This window comes from Eupeodes corollae, chromosome 3 (genome assembly GCF_945859685.1).
Source record: "Eupeodes corollae chromosome 3, idEupCoro1.1, whole genome shotgun sequence".
NCBI classification, from domain to species: domain Eukaryota; kingdom Metazoa; phylum Arthropoda; class Insecta; order Diptera; family Syrphidae; genus Eupeodes; species Eupeodes corollae.
Window position 1 is genome coordinate 77,830,493 of NC_079149.1, and position 17,454 is coordinate 77,847,946.

At 38.2% G+C, this 17,454-nt stretch overlaps 1 protein-coding gene across 1 annotated transcript; it reads left to right on the forward strand.

Annotated features, from left to right (window-relative positions):
* Positions 1-1,578: 1,578 nt before the first annotated feature.
* On the forward strand, positions 1,579-12,533 carry LOC129949102 (Golgi-specific brefeldin A-resistance guanine nucleotide exchange factor 1). The gene is made up of 9 exons (XM_056060349.1): positions 1,579-1,850; positions 1,924-2,122; positions 2,219-3,264; positions 7,043-8,008; positions 8,077-8,285; positions 8,345-8,571; positions 8,641-10,848; positions 10,921-11,141; positions 11,211-12,533. Exons 1-9 carry the CDS (start codon positions 1,749-1,751, stop codon positions 12,042-12,044), a joined length of 6,012 nt encoding a protein of 2,003 aa, XP_055916324.1. The 5' UTR covers positions 1,579-1,748; the 3' UTR covers positions 12,045-12,533.
* Positions 12,534-17,454: the final 4,921 nt, after the last annotated feature.

Here is a 17,454-nt window from a genome sequence, read left to right on the forward strand (position 1 = left end):
AACCTCCAATTCGAGAAGTGACAGCACAAAATAACAAGTCTGAAAATACAACAGTATTGTTTTGCTTTGACCTGTCATTTGAAGTATAATTGTAGTCGAATACAACCTTAAACTGGGGTTTTACTAAACACATCAGGAGAATTGACTATGAACAAGAGGTGTGTTTATTTAATCAACAAGCCTTAAACTATAGATTAAGAAATCTCAACTTTAGTAATTCTCTATGAATACGCGCCATTGATTTTATAAATATTGATTAGAGAAAATTGATTATCATTTAATTATATATACATTGGCTGCAATGAGAGAATCGCTATTAAGCACAATGTAATAAGCTTAGGGTGTTAACATAATAGTGGAAAACGTGGATGGACCTAAGAAGCTAGATAACAAAATTTTTCAGAAAAACGGACTCTCAAAGCCAGAGGAAAAAGTATGAGTAATATATATATATATAGAGTTTTTGCATACCGACCTGTTTACAGCCAAGATTACCCACCTAAACCCAGTGAAAAATGGTAAAAGAAACTAGTTACAACTTTAAATTAACCGGTAGCAATTAACGTTGTTAATTTTTTTTATATATACATATTTGTATTTTGGCTGAAAGATGTTGTCTTAAAATTTTAAACAACTTACGTCATTTAAAACAACTTACGTCATAAAAACTTTAAAATCAATGTTCCTATATAACAGGGTCTGTTTCACCCAATCATAGAGAACTCTCAATTTTATAGCATTATGATATAGTTGTTTGATTTCTGACCGATGATTCATTTTCCACCTGATGAGTCTATGGAATTCCCTTTCTTTAGCCATTGGGTAGTGAGTAGTATAACCGTATTCGGAGTTAAGCTTCCTTGTCTTTTTTAACCTTTCTATCTTTTACTAATTTTCTTTTTTTTTGTTTAGCTTCTGAAGGCAATGTTATACTTACTATTTTAAAGGGATAAATGTTTGTCAAATTAATCATTTAACATTTACTTATTTATTACACTTAAATATTACACACGTAATTATCGTTGAAGCTATCAAATGAGATATTGAATGTAACTGTGTAAGCTATAATATAAAATTTTAATTGAATTGCATTAAAACATTGAAATTAATAGTACTTTTTTTAACACTTTTAACTCAGGGACAGCTTTTCATTGATTTCATCTGCTCATTAACGAAATTTTGTAGGTTTACCAGAAATATAGGACAACTTTCGACACATGTTTTACGTCTTATTGTGCGTTTATTTTGCCAAATTTTATTATTTATTAAAAAATAAGTTCAAACGAAAATCCAACAATGATTGAATTCAAATTTGTAAAAGGGATGATATATGTAAGCTTGTGTACATATTAAAATTGGCAGCTGATATAATTTGTTAACTATCATTTAAATAGTAAATATGGATTTAACGACTTAAATTGGTATTTGGGAAAAACTGGGCACAAAATATGAATCGAAAATTAATTGTTAATTTAAACGCCCATGTAGCCCCCGAGTAAAAAAAACGACTTTAATATGTGCTTCGCCTTAAGATCGTATGTCAAAGCAAAAGTAATACCGTATCTCCCATCATACGCAAAAAGTCTCGTCGTCAAGTTCATTTGTCAAAAAAGAAAAACGGGAACAATATTTCATCAAAAAAATAATAAGATGGAGAGCATTAATTTTTAAAGATATTGTTTAAACTTTCAAGTTTATATCCCAAAACAGAATAAAGAATTGAATAAAATAAAATAAAGAACAGAAAAATGTCTCTTCCGGGTAATGGAATATTCGTTGTGCGTGGCGAAATGTCCACATTGATGACGGCTATGCGAAGAGGAACCCGCTGGAGCTCCACATCATACGTGGTATAATTTTATTACACTTTTCAATAGAAACAATATTTTCATTCTCTTGAGGAATACGATTTTTTTTCTATAGGACGAAGAAAAAGATGGTCTAATGAAACTATTTGTTGATCTGAAACAAGTGTTAAATCGCATTGAAGACTTACGACTAATCGATCCAAATATCTTTCTGACACCCTTTTTAGAAGTTATTCGGTCAGAAGAAACAACAGGGGCTGTAACCAGCTTGGCCCTTGTGGCGATCAACAAATTTTTGTCGTATGGATTAATTGGTGAGTAAAACTCTTATAGCTATCAGATCTATTGTGTCTAACAACGAATTATTGACAAATTGATCTTGATTTAATGCACTTTCATTTTCTTTTCAGATCCAACACACTCGAATCTGGCAGTGACTGTAGAAAGCATAGCAGATGCTGTAACTCATGCAAGGTTCCTTGGAACTGATCAGTCATCAGATGGTGTAGCCCTTTTTAGAGTAATTGAAGTTCTGCATACTCTTATGCGTAGTCCAGAAGGAAGTGCACTGACCAATGAAAGTGTATGTGAAATGATGTTAAGTTGTTTTAAGATCTGCTTCGAGCCGCGCTTGAACGAACTTCTAAGACGCTTCGCAGAACAAGCCCTCAAAGATATGGTGCTTTTACTGTTTATGAGACTGCCGCAGTTTTCTGAAGATTGTAGCGATGCTGGTTTGCTGAAAAAGTTCAAAATGATGGCTGCATCAATAGATGAAAATAACAAGAAAACTAAGAGCAAACAGATTCAGGTTCAAAAATCAACTCAGATTCCTAGTATAAATGCACCCAAGAATGAAGAACAAAAAGAAGTGCCACAAATAAATGTAGAAGATCCTCAAAGTCCTTCCACTTTGAGTGCAGCACTCAAGGTGCCTCCATTATCAACGACTCCTGCTTCGCCAATTGGAAATATTCTAGATATGCAAGGAAAACTCACACAAACTCCAACCACAATTCTGGTGAGTGTCCAAGAGGATAATTCAACAACATCAAGTGAGAATAATATAGAGCGTGAAAGTGAAACTATCGTACAAAGCAGTGGAGATGATAATAACACTGAAGTAACTACTAACCACTTAGTCGATGTGGACGAGAAGGGGAAACCAGAAGATAGCGAATATGTTAACTCTGTTGGAGTGAGATTTACTCAACAACATTCTATTGAAAATGATGGAGTGAATCCTCTACTGCCTTACGGTCTACCATGCATACAGGAGTTGCTTAGGTTTTTAATTTTGCTTTGCAATCCTTTGGACAAGCAAAATACAGACATAATGGTGCATATGGGTTTGAGTCTTTTGACGGTTGCATTTGAAGTGGGTGCCGATAATATCGGAAAATATGAAACTCTCATGGAATTAGTAAAAGACGATTTGTGTAGAAATCTATTTGCGGTAAGTTGTAAAATATTTTATTTTTTATTGTTCTTTGTTTTTTACGTATTAATTTTTAAAACTCGAATTGAGAAAAATCTTTTTTTTTATTTAAATAATTTTGCGTGTGTATAAAAATTCGACATTTTCAAAATAAGTATTTGATGCTTTTTTTCATAACAGATTTGCTTTAAGTTTAAAAGTTTTTAAAAAAATTATCCAATGAATTCGTACAACTTACTTACTTTAGGTGGCGCTATAGTTCTGTGAGAATTAGTTTTCACGTGACCCACCCATCTTAGTCGTTGGACTTTTACTCTTCTGGCTAAGTCTACGTCGCTGTACAACCCGTACGACCCAAGGTGCCTTCATACGCTTTTGTCATAGTCCATGCTTCTGCATCGTATAGCTTTACGACAGCATGTACTTTGTTTTGCCCTCATTAGCCGTTAAACCCATTTTTGCCGCCTCTGCCTCAATACTCACAAAAGCCCGATTGACATCACGATGTGTTCTTCCGATTATGTCAATGTCATCAGCAAATGCTAGTTATTGGACAGACTTGAAATATATTGCCTCTAGTGTTGACGTGTGAGCTCTGCACTATTCTTTCAGGCACGATGTTAAAAAAATCACATTACAGCGCATCACCTTGTCTAAAACCTTTTTTGACATCGAAAGGTTCTGTTAAGTTGTTTCCAACCTTTATGGAGCAGTGTGAATTCTCCATTGTCATCCTGCACAAACGGACGAGTTTGGCAGGGATGCCAAAAGTAGACATGGCTCTTTACAGCTCGTCATGGTAGATGCTGTCATATGCGGTCTTGAAATCGATGAAAATATAGTGGGTGTCGATTTGGTGTTCTTGAGTTTTTTCCAGGATCTGCCGTAATGTGAATATTTGATCAACTGTAGACTTTCCTGGTCTAAAACTACACTGATAAGGACCTATGAGGTTGTTGACGATGGGCTTTAGACGTTCACATATTACGGCACATAAGATTTTATAGGTGATGTTAAGTAGACTGATTCCTCTATAGTTGGTGCAGTTTAGAGGGTCGCCTTTTTTTCAGGATCGGGCAAACAATACTGAAGTTCCATTCATCGGGCATGCTTTCTTCCGACCATATCTTACAGATAAGTTGGTGCATGCTCCTAACCAAATTATCTCCAGCTGCTTTAAAGAGCTCGGCATTCAAGCCATCCGCTTCAGCGGCTTTTTTAGACTTCAACTTAGATATAGCAATCTTTACTTCGTCTAAGTCGGGAGGACGGGATTGTTGGCTTTCGTCGTCTATATTGAATGGGTCATCCTGCCTGACAGCGGAATCCAGTTCGTCGTCGCCGTTATACAGTCTGCAGAAGTGGTCCTTCCATATCCTCAGCATTGACTGCGGTTCCACTATGATGTTTTCACTTTCGTCTTTGTAGCCTTCGGTTCTAGGTTTATGTACCTGTGAATTTCGTTTCACCTGTTCATAAAACTTTCGAACTTCATTCCTGCTTTTAAACCTCTCAACATCTTCGACCGTACGCTTCTCATGCCCTCTCTTTTCTCTTCTGAGAAATCAGCGTTCCTCTCGCTTCTTCTGCTCATAGAGCTCATGAGCAGCTCTCGTCCTTTTATGCAGCGCTGCTTTGCGTGCCTTTTGGTTGGCTGCATTTGCCTGCCGACATTCCTCATGAAACCAGGGGTTCCTTGTTGGTGGCTGTTTCAAACCCAGCAGATCAGAGCCGGCTTCTTTGATTGCATCTTGGCAATGTTGCCACTGTTTTTTTTTTCTGGAGAAGTCCTAGTACCTTTTGTGGATGTTGAGGTGTGGAAAACGCGTACTGGCTACCATGAGCCTGAATCCGTTGTCGAAAGTGTTGTCGTGCAGGCTGTTCTTCCCGATTATTCCACCAAAGATGTCTTCCCTTCCTAGCTTGGCATTAAAATCACCCAGGACTATTTTAATATCGTAGCTAGGTCACTGCTCATATGTTTTGTCTAGGAGCTCGAAGAACATATTTTTGGTGTTGTCTGCGCATATCAGTCTAATGTTGCCGAATTTAGCCTTGATGCAGTTGATGACGTTGTCTCTGATTTTTCCGATATAGGACGATCGATTGTATACGTTTTCGATAGCGGCTAAAGGTGAAAGACTGTCCGTGCATTGTGCATATCACTGTTTTTTTCTTAGATTTGCACGCGTATTGCGTGGCTTTTAAAACCGCTAAGGTCCGGCCGAGAATACAGAGAAAAATGGTGGTAGCTTTTCTGAAGAAATTATATTGTTGTTTGAGTCAACAATTGCGAAAGGTACCTTCCTTACACTTTGAGCCATTGGTAAAGAGGATATTCCAATTATGTCTGATGAAAGGATTTATTAATTCATTATTTCAAGTTAGTAGCATTACCACCAAGTTCTACATCCGGAATACATTGTCAAAATGTAAGATACCCCAATTATAGATCCCAGACGTTTCTATCAAATTCTTAACATTAAACGTAAATCTGATGGCCTCCACTCAATATTAAAATTACTCGATATGAAATTCGTCGACGTTAAGGTAAAAGAAATTGCCTTATTCTTCAGCCAATAGTACAGTAGTCATCTTCAAGAACCTGAAATAAGTGATGACTTTGTCGACAAACAATTTAGTCTGCTTATAGATTATTTCTCTCCTGGTCCGGGTGATTTGCCTGCAATATAACTAAAAATTGTGCTATCTCTCTGTATAAGCCTCTTTCAGCAAAGTTTCGTGTTTCTTTTTCTTAAGCCATTTTCCTAAAACTTTGGAACTAGTCTTATGGCCTACAAGCCCATAGCCAAGCTATTTTGAATTCACAACCTTTCCAAAAAACTATTGTCTACTACTCTCTTTATTTTCATTATAGACTCTTCACAACAACATGGCTTCTTAAAAGTCAGATGTACTACAACCAATCTTACTGAATTTGTGTCTAAAACTCTAAAGGGTGCAAACTCAGGATCTTACTGAATTTGTGTCTAAAACTCTAAAGGGTGCAAACTCAGGATTTTCTCAAGGGAGGCACATTGGTCTTAACTATCAACAAAGTTGATAATTTAACTGGACATATTTACGCTGATGAAGGTTATTTCTACCCTCATATGATTGAACCTTACTCCAGAATGATCTTGATTCATTTCTGACTTGGTGCAACATTTCTTAGAACTCAATTTTGTTATGATAACATTGACCCGCAAGCCATCACATATTCCCCACCGAAGTTACAGTCTGCACGAAGTTAACAGAAATTTTGTCTGTTCTATTTGGGACTAAGGACTTTCGAGCCTATTACCAATGCCAACTCATCCCTAAGTTTCATCTATATTCACCACTCATTATTCACTCAACTTATTAATTTACAAAATCTCCAAAAACGCTGCGAAGTCGCTAGTCTATACCACCTTTTAGCAGGTACCATAGATTGACCATGTCTTCTGAACAAAATATATGTATTTGTACTAAACCTCGGAACCTCAGACATATTCCCTCTCTTTGCTCATCACCAAACAAATTGCGGCCTTTTTGAACCTATCTCAAGAATACTGCGCATAGCTAACGTACATACCACAATTGACTATTCAATATTAGTCTTTCCTCGCTAAAAAACAATTACCATAAGTCGATCTAGGTTTTTTTTAAAGTATTTAGTTATCAGTATCAAACTAATAACACATGAAATACAAATACAAAATAGATTTAAGTCTGGTTTCAGGTTCTTTTTTATTAGCTTGCATTAAGCTTAAACAAAAAAATATATTTTTCCAAACATTTTTGATTATTTCAGCTTCTGAATTCCGAGCGCCTTTCAATTTTTGCTTCCGATTTACAAGTTTGTTTTTTACTCTTTGAATCGCTTCGTGATCATTTAAAGTTTCAACTAGAATGCTACTTAAAAAAACTCTCCGATATAATTGTCAGTGATAATCCGAAAACACCTTATGAGATGCGTGAGCTTGCGCTTGACAATCTTCTGCAACTGTGGCGTATTCCTGGTTTTGTTGCTGAACTTTATATTAACTATGATTGCGATTTATACTGCAGCGATGTATTTGAAAATATTACAAATTTGCTCTCAAAATATACATTATCGGCTACAAATGCTGTTTACAGCACGCATTTGCTCTCAATGGATACCCTTATTTCAGTAATTGAGATAATAGAAAGGAATTGCGTTGCTGCCAAAAGTGGAGGAGATGCGAACGCGCCTAAAGTATCCTCCAATCGACATTCGCGTCAGAATTCTGGACTGGAGGGAATAGTAGTTGAGTCAGATTTAAACGAATCTAATGCAGCTGAATCGTCTACGGTAGTGGAGAATATTTCTAAATTTATAAGCAATTCTAATCGTATTAGAACACATTCAAGAGCTCAACAAATATCCAGAGAACAACTTGCCGATGTGAAGAATAAAAAGAGAGTTCTTACCCAAGGAACTGAACTTTTCAATCAACGTCCTGAGAAGGGTATTCAGTTTTTACAAGAAAACGGAATATTAAATATTGTTCTCGATCCAAAGGAGGTTGTGCTATTTTTGCGCGAGAACCCTGGCTTGGATAAGAAAATGATCGGTGAATACATCAGCAAAAAGAAAAATGTAGAAAGCAAGATTTTAGAGAACTTCGTAGAAAGTTTCGATTTTACTGGGCTTCGAGTTGATCAAGCGTTACGTTTGTATTTGGAAACATTCCGTTTGCCTGGTGAAGCTCCATTAATTTTCTTGGTCTTAGAACATTTTGCAGATCATTGGCATGTGAGATTATGATAAAAGGCAAGCATAAACGAATTTTTTTGACTAACCATATCTCTATAAATTTTTAGAAACAAAATAACGAACCATTTGCTAACACTGATGCCGCATTTAGTTTAGCTTATGCTATCATAATGTTGAACATGGATCAACATAACTTAAATGCAAAGCGGCTTAATGTTCCAATGACACCGGATGATTTTTTTAAGAATTTGCGTGGCCTGGATGGTGGTAAGGATTTCGATCAGGAAATGTTGGCCAAAGTTTTTAGTTCAATAAAGTAAGTCTTTCAATTAAAAACTTAACCCCTACTTTAAGTTTGTTATGTTTTTTTTTTAGAAATGAAGAAATTGTTATGCCAGCTGAACAAACGGGCATCGTTAAGGAAAATTATCAATGGAAAGTGCTTTTACGACGTGGTGTTGGTTCAGATGGTATTTTTAATCATGTTCAAGACTCCGCTTACGACAAGGAACTTTTTCATATTATTTGGGGTGCATCGCTTAGTGCTCTGAGCTTTATGTTCGACAAAAGCAGCGAAAATGGCTATCAACGTACTATATTGGGTAAATTGTTTGTGTTATTTTGTTGTTATTAAAATTGTTTATAGTAATGACATTTTTACATTGTTAAAGGATTTACAAAGTGTGCTGGAATAGCAGCCTTTTACAACCTGCACCAAGACTTCGATGCACTTATCCTTACTTTGTGTAAATTCACCACATTGCTCAATATACAAATGGATGGAACAAATGATATTGCTCTCGCTGTGAACTTTGGTTTGAATCCCAAAGCCCAGGCGGCAATGAAAGCCGTATTCAGTTTGATTCATGATTACGGCGATTGTTTGCGAGAAAGCTGGAAAAACATTCTCGAAGTGTTTATTCAACTCTTTCGCTTGAAATTGCTTCCCAAATCTTTGGTAGAGGTGGAAGACTTTTGCGAACCGAACGGCATGTGCACTTTAATTTTAGAAAAACCGAGTCAAAAACCTGAATCAGGCTTATTTAGCAGCTTATACTCATATCTCAGCTCGGAAGGTCAACGAGAACCGACATATGAGGAACAAGAGTTTATCAAAATTGGGAAAAAATGCATAAGAGAGTGTCAACTTGATCAAATGATTCAAGAATCCAAATTCGTACAATTTGAATCGCTACAAGAGTTACTCAAGTGCGTGTTGGCCTTAATTAAACCACCAAATGCTCACAAATCAGCTGGTTTGCCATATTCTGAAGATATTGTGGTATTCTGGATGGAGTTCATGGTTAAAATAGTTATTCACAATAGGGATCGCATGATTACACTTTGGTCAACTATAAGAGATCAGATGTATCTCCTTCTTATGGGTGGATCATCTTATGGGTACGAGTATCTTCTGAATAGAAGCATAGTAGCCATCTTAAAGTTGGCAATTTATTTGATGCGTAACGAGGAACTGTGCCCTGTGGTACTACAGAGTTTGAAAATGCTTCTCATGCTCAAACCAATTATGATATTTAAAATATCCAAGCAAATTTCAATTGGAATTTATGAGTTGCTTAAAACGAGCGCTCAGAATATACATTCAGAGTTGGACTGGCAAATTATATTTACAATTCTGGAGTGCGTTGGAGCTGGAGCTATTCCTCCAGAATTTGAAGATGCCCTACCAACGTCTGGAACAAAATCTGATGGAGCTCTTAGTAGTGAAGAAGATTCGGGTCTCCCAGACCGTGGTTACATATCAGACACAGAAGTAACTTCAGTAAAGCACCAGATACAGCAAGTTAATTCTACTACTACTTCTCCATTTCCAAGTCCCTCAACCGAAAATTGGATATTAGTAAACAAGGATACAGAATTAACAATGAGTTCGAGACCACAATCACCTCCACCAGCAAACACTTTGGTGTACCCGTGTAAGCTAATGGAACATTCACCATTTGCCCTTTTCAAGTGTTGGGATAGCTTAGCTTTTATTGTTCGTAATGTTGCTCATATTACTCCTTATAATTTCGAATCATGTGTGCGATGTATTCGTACCTTTGTAGAAGCATGTAGAGATGGTGGATTAAGAGCCCGAAAAAAACTCAACGTTAGATCAGATCACCTTAAAAAGAAGTCAACTAAGAAGGAAAAAAAATCAGCTGATCAAAGTAGTGACAGCGAAGATGGCGAGCTAAGTCATCGCTATGAGACCTTATCCATTCAACTTTTAGATCTAATGTATACTCTTTATACACGAACTGCCCAAATCTTCCGTTGGTGGGCAGAAGAAGGATGCGCTGTACCACAGTGTTCGGCGCTTTGGGCACAAGGTTGGTGTCCATTATTACAGGGAATCGCACGTTTAGCTATGGATCGTCGGAGGGAAGTGAGAACGTATGCTATTTCGTGTTTACAACAGAGAGCTTTGCTCGTTCATGATTTACAGACTCTGAGTGGAGCGGAATGGGCAAGCTGCTTTAAACAAGTACTTTTTCCGCTCCTAAATGAACTTTTGCCAGAGAGTAATTCTATAAACACAATTGATAAAGTTTTATTAGAGGAATCTCGCATCAGAACAGCCACCATTATGTCCAAAGTGTTTCTGCATCATTTAACACCATTAATTGAACATGAAAGCTTCAATGATCTGTGGCTGGAGATCTTGGATTACATTGAAAAGTTTATGAAAGTTGGATCAGACATGTTGTATGAACAGATGTTAGAGATTTTAAAAAATATGCTCCTAGTAATGCATTCGGTTAGGGTATTCCATTGTAATGATGGTACTCTTCACGTTCCCTTGTGGGAATTGACCTGGAAACGAATTGGGGAGTTCTTACCCAATTTATTAGAAGAACTTTTCAGTGATGAAAGTGAGTTTGAAAACATTTTTTCTTGAAAAATTGTATAATATATGTATATTGAATTTAATTTAAATTTTAAAGGAAATCGTCCTCAGATGATGTCACAAATAAATGATCAAAATATCGCTAGTATACCGCAGGTAGCTGTACTTCCACAGATAGGCACGGACAAATCTTTCAATAATATAGAAATGAAATTACCAGGTGCAGTTTCAACAGTGCCATTAGAATCACCCAAATCGAGTATTATTTTACGGCCGCCAACAAATGTTGTGCAAGATAAATCCTTCATATTGACACAGGTAATTGAAAATATACATTCAAAATATAATTAACGTTCAAACATTATATAATTACATTGCATTTGTAAGGTAAACACTCCAATAATAATTCCACAACGGCCGTCTACCACGACCACAGGCAGCCCACTTCTGCAGCAACCAACACCACCGATAGTTCAGCCCATTCCAATTGCTGCTTCTACAGTTCTTGTTAGTCCAACAAACACCATAAGTTCAGGGTCAATTTCAATAATGTCGCCCGTAGAGAACAAATCGGATACTGTACAGTCTATTGACTCAATTCCAAATACGGAGCAAAATGAACATGAATCGGCTGTTGCTCAATCAGATGCTACACCGCAACAACCTTTAGCGTGTGAAAGCAAAGGATATGAATTCTCAATAGAATTGCCGGAAACTCCGCCACCATCGGCAATTGCTAATAGTCAAGCTTATTCGTCTCAGATGATTATGCAAGAACAATATGCGGAGTACTATCAACACTTCCAAAGGCAACAAGAACTTCAAAATTATGACACATTTAATGCGAGTTCCCCGCCTCCAGAAACAGTACCAAATGTGCCAATGAGTCATGTGCTAGGAGGGAATGAATATCCCAGCCTTAACAAGTTGCCCACATCGTCAATTGTGCAAAGTTTCTCACCTGTGTTTGTTAAATCGCAGCCACCGGTTTCAGGATCCGACATATATACGGATTACGTTAAGAATCCATATAACCTTACCTTGCAACATCAACAGCAACAATTAGCGACAAGTGACGTTAATATAGAGCAGACTGACCAGATATCTTCCGGAGAACTGCCGGCAGTTACAAATGTGTTCCAATCGGTGAACTACTTCGGAGCAAATGTAGACCCCAATTCAATACCACCTGGATCCGAAATGCTCTTTGGCAACCCCTAGGAGTAAAACAAAACTGATTATTGGTCGTCCCTGTTGCTGACCATTTAGTTTAAGTCAAATTTCAATTCTTAAATATTTGGTGTTGCTTTATTCTGCAGTGAAACATTCCAATCAGTGTGAGCTAACACCAAACAAAAATTTGACATCTATTAATATTATTGTTTTATGATTAACTTAAATTGTTTAGCTGTTAAATAGTTTTATATGTTAAATTCGATTGTCTTTTTTGTTGATTTATTTTCCACATATTTGTAGTTTCTGTTTCACATTTCTTGTCCTCAGAACCGCTTTTTTTTAACGACGATTATCCCTGTAAATAGTATTCAATTGGAAAAAGTAAAAAATCTATACAAATCACAACAAAACGAGAAGCATATAAATATGTTCGGTCAATTTTATTTAAAAACGATTATACAATTTAATTGCATAAATGATGTTATATATATAAACAAAACGATATAAAAAATAAAACAATTATATAAAAGTAAATTGTAGGAATTAGTGAAATTAATTATTATTTCCACTGTAGTGAATTTTGTTGAAATGACTATTCAGGATCCAGGAGCTTAATACCGATGAATAAACTATACAAATAAATTCTTCCAATATAAAAATATACATATTTTAATCGGTGAATACTTTTACGGAGTAATACAATTTATTCGTTCCTAAATTTTAATTTACGTAGATTTGGCTAGAACTGGCTCACATGGAAGTTTCTAATTCGACAATATTTGAGGACAGGTGACGTTCTGGGAAGTATAGGATGGGATTTCAATTTCTCATGTTCAGTTTATAGTTGATGAAGAAATGCTTAAGGTAAAGTAAAAAGAGTGAAAGCTTTGGTGGGAAATTCAGGAGCGCTATAAATATATCGTATATTCAAAAATTTATTTCTACGAGGTGAAGAATTAAAACTCATCTTTTCTTTGTAGTAACCTAGCAACTAATGCATATGTTGACTCTCAAACCTTTGTATACGTAAATGTATGAAACCTAGGAGATACTCGTATATAAAATTCATACGAAATGTATACAGTGTGGAGTCTATTAAGGAAATGTATACAAAGATTTACAAAACATTATTTAAAACACATATTTCGTAGGAGATGTATATATTTCATAGGAATTGTATTCAACTGCTTAACAACGCTAGGAAATGCGTTAAATTAATATTAATTTGGGCACACGCTAAATTCAGATCTAGGTTACAATTGTTTTATGATTCCATTCTTTGCTCCAATCTAATAAAGCTCGTTATCTGTTTTATTGAAGATTACACTTATAATATTTCGGGACCACGTCCGCGGTCGACTTCTTTTACGGAAACCCTTCCAGAAGTTCCTATGGACAAAAAAGGCACTACTACATTTTTTGCCTCTTCTGCTGCAGAACAAATTGCGTGGAGTACACATCCGCATTGTCTACAAGTATGATCTTCGGTCGTTTCTTTTGATCAGACAATGCATTCCTTATCATATGCACTAGCTGAAGCTACAGTGCTGGTCTTAAACTATTCTAAATTATTACAGACTGGGATTGGTTCTATCATATTTACATTAAGTTGGGATCTTCTTCACCATTCTGTTGAAGTTGTTCAATTATTTTCTCTTAATCTTTTTCGGTTTCGATGTTTCGCGAGAAATAATTTGGTAACTGTAGAGCTAAATCAATTTTACAACCAAAAATGAAGTATAAAACCTAGCATTTACATATATACAATTCCTATTGCTGCTTATAAGATGCATAGAATTCCTTGGCAATGTGTATAGAAAAAATAAATTCACACTTGACGATTTTTGACATTGTAAACATTTACTAGGAATTGTATATAAAGAGGGGTTACATACATTTCTGGTAACATATATGTATTTTTTCAAATCAGATACGAAAGCCTATTTCGATCAACATGGAGTAAAGGAATATGGAACTTGGACTTTGGGAAGATCCAAATTAAAGTAAGCCTTATTGAACATTAAAGTGGCAAATCGCACAAAAAACTTTTTGAAAGATCTAAACTTGCGAGATTGCAGAAACACAAGTAGTTTTGCATCCATCAATACGTTTCACAAGGTTAAGCATTAAGTTCCTCGCCATTTTGACCGAAAATCTTGATATTAAACACGGAATAAATTACTGTTAGAAAGGATCATGTATCACAAGATACTTACTTACTTACTTAAGGTGGCGCTACAGTCCGGGGCGGACCTAGGCCTCAACCAACAAGCGTCTCCAGCCAGCTCGGTCCCTAGCTAGCTGTCTCCAGTTTCGCACGCCAAGTTGGTTGATGTCCTCTCCCACCTGGGTGCGCCACCTGAGTCGCGGTCTTCCTCTACTGCGCCGTCCCTCGGGATTGGATTCGAAGACCTTCCGGGCTGGAGCGTTTATGTCCATCCGCTCTACATGACCTAGCCATCTAAGCCTTCTAAGTCCAAAGAACCAGCGATTTGCAAGAGTTATTCTTCGTTTGATTTCAGCGCTGGTGTCGTTGTCTGCATTAATAGCGGTGCCTAGGTAGACAAAGTCCTTAACTACCTCAAAGTTATAGCTGTCCATGGTGACGTTTTGTCCAATACGTCGTCGTTCAGTGTCCTTTTTTGATGACAGCATATACTTGGTCTTGCCCTCATTGACCACTAAACCCATCTTCTTCGCTTCCGTCGCAATGCTCAAAAACGCTCCACTGACATCACGCTTTGATCTTTCAATTATGTCAATATCATCTGCGTATCCGAGTAATTGGATGGATATTTGGAAGATTGTGCCTCTAGTGTTGACAGTTGAGTTTTGCACAATTCTTTCCAGAACGATGTTGAAGAAGTCGCATGACAGTGCATCGCCTTGTCTAAAACCTTTTTTGACATCAAATGCATCGGTAAGATCTTTTCCGACCTTGATAGAGCAGCATGCATTCTCCATCGTCATTCTGCACAAACGGATAAGTTTGACAGGGATGCCAAAACTAGACATTGCTCGGTAAAGCTCTTCCCTATAGATGCTGTCATACGCGGCTTTAAAATCGATAAAGAGATGGTGGGTATCGATTTGAAGCTCCTGGGTTTTTTCCAAGATCTGCCGTAGTGTGAATATTTGGTCGATAGTGGACTTTCCTGGTCTGAAGCCACACTGATATGGACCAATCAGGTTGTTGACGAATGGCTTCAGACGTTCACATAACACGGCAGAGAGGATCTTATACGCAATGTTAAGGAGACTGATGCCTCTGTAGTTGGCGCAGTTTAGAGGGTCTCCTTTCTTATGTATCGGGCACACTATGCTGAGATTCCACTCATCGGGCATGCTTTCTTCCGACCATATTTTGCAGATGAGTTGGTGCATGCTCCGTAACAAGTCATCGCCTGCTGCTTTGAATAGTTCGGCGGTGATGCCGTCAGCTCCAGCAGCTTTGTTTGACTTAAGTTTAGATATAGCTATCTTCACTTCGTCAAGGTCGGGTAGGCGGAATTGTTGATCTGCGTCGCCGAGGTTGAGTGGTTCTATCTCCCTTACAGTGGAATTTGGTTCGTCGTCGCCGTTATAGAATTTGGAGAAGTGATCTTTCCATATTCTCTGCATCGACTGTGGTTCTACTACGATGTTCCCTTGATCGTCTTTACAGGCTTCGGTTCGTGGCTGGTACCCTTGGGAGATTTTTTTTAACCTTTTAGTAAAATTTACGAACCTCATTCCTGTTGTGACGTCCCTCTATCTCCTCGATCGCGCGCTCATGTTCATCTCATGCGCTCTTTTTTTCCATCTAAGAAGCCGGTGTTCCTCTCTCCTCTTCTGCTCGTAGAGCTCGGAAGCAGCTCTAGTCCTTTTGTGCAGCGCCGTTTTTTATGCCTCTTGTTTCGCTGAGTGCGCTTGCCGGCATTCGTCGTCAAACCAGGGGTTTAACTGTGGTGGCCGTGTGAAACCTAGCACTTCAGAGAGGGCATCTCTGATAGCTGCAAGGCAATGTTGCCACTGGTTTTCAATGCTTAATGTAGGAAGCATAGAGGTTATTAGAGACTCGATCGGAAAAGGACATGGCAGTCTCTTGCGATTGTAGCCGTCTAACGTCGAATCTTCTCACAGTACTTTCTTGTTTTGGCTTGGATCGGGATATCCGTAGCCGTACTTTGGCTACAACTAGGTAGTGGTCCGAGTCAATGTTGGCCTCTCGGAATGTTCGGATATCCTGGATACTGGAGAAGTGTCGTGCGTCGATCGCAATGTGGTCAATCTGGTTGACGGTTGATTGATCAGGAGATTTCCATGTCCCCTTGTGGATATTGAGATGCGTGAACTGCGTACTAGCTACCAGAACGTCTCGCCCCGCAGCGAAATCGACCAGCCTGAATCCGTTGTCGGAGGTAGTGTCGTGCAGGCTGTATCTCCCGATTATGCCACCAAAGATGTCTTCTCTTCCTAGCTTGGCATTAAAATCTCCTAAGACAATTTTAATGTCATAGCCAGGGCACTGCTCATATGTCTTGTCCAAGAGCTCGAAGAATATGTCTTTGGTGTCTTCATCTTTCTCCTCTGTTGGGGCATGCGCGCATATTAGGCTTATGTTGGCGAATTTAGCCTTGATGCGGATTGTCGTGATGCCCTCGCTCACACTGTTGAAACTCAAGACTTTTTGCCTGAGCCTAGTTCCAACAACAAATCCACACCCAAATAGACGCTGTCTTTGTTCTCGGTAGCAGTCGCCGTAGTAGATATCGCAGTCTTTTAGTTTGCGTTTGCCCGGTCCATCCCATCGCACTTCTTGGATGGCTGTAATATCTGCCTTGCAGCATTTTAGGGCTTCCGCTAATTGTTCGGCTGCACGTGGTCTGTTAAGGGACCTAACATTCCACGTACATATCCGAAGTTCGTTGTCCTTATTTCGTGTGCGTGGGTTGTCAACAGTGAACCCGTCCGTATTCGAGGCTTGTTGTTGCTTCGAAACTATGATGTTTTTACGTGGCCAGGAAGTCACCCCGACGGCACATCGCCCAACCTGGAGTGCCAGATCCTTAGTATAACTCTAAGGAAGGGGAGCCGGATGAACCGCTCCTTATAGGCCTGGGCTCCGAATATGTCGAAGAAGCCCTATAAGGTGTTCACTAAGTAGTTCGACCTTACTGGAACTGTAGACGCCACCGTTGATTCTATCTCGAGAATTCGTCCGCTGCCGCCTGGATAAGGAGAGGTGCCTTAGTGGAAACACCTCTCCCCCCTCTCTCGTTTGCTGCCCCCAACAACTTTCCACTGGGGTTGGAACCCAATCTCCAGTTGAGGTACTAGGCACCCGATGTTCACCGCGGGGAGGTGAGAGTAGGAGTTGATAGACAGAGGTGGGTTTTGAGAAAAAACCTGTGGACGCTTGTGTCCTCTTGAATGCACATGTCTACCATTTGTATCACAAGATATATGCGTTAAA

What these genes read in the sequence shown, in the direction of transcription:
- LOC129949102 (XM_056060349.1), top strand. Translation starts at nt 1,749, where the DNA reads ATGTCTCTTCCGGGTAATGGAATATTCGTTGTGCGTGGCGAAATGTCC. An exon ending in TTTGTCGTATGGATTAATTG is followed by an intron (nt 2,123 to 2,218) that starts GTGAGTAAAACT and finishes TTTTCTTTTCAG; the next exon opens with ATCCAACACACTCGAATCTG. An exon ending in CTATCAACGTACTATATTGG is followed by an intron (nt 8,572 to 8,640) that starts GTAAATTGTTTG and finishes ACATTGTTAAAG; the next exon opens with GATTTACAAAGTGTGCTGGA.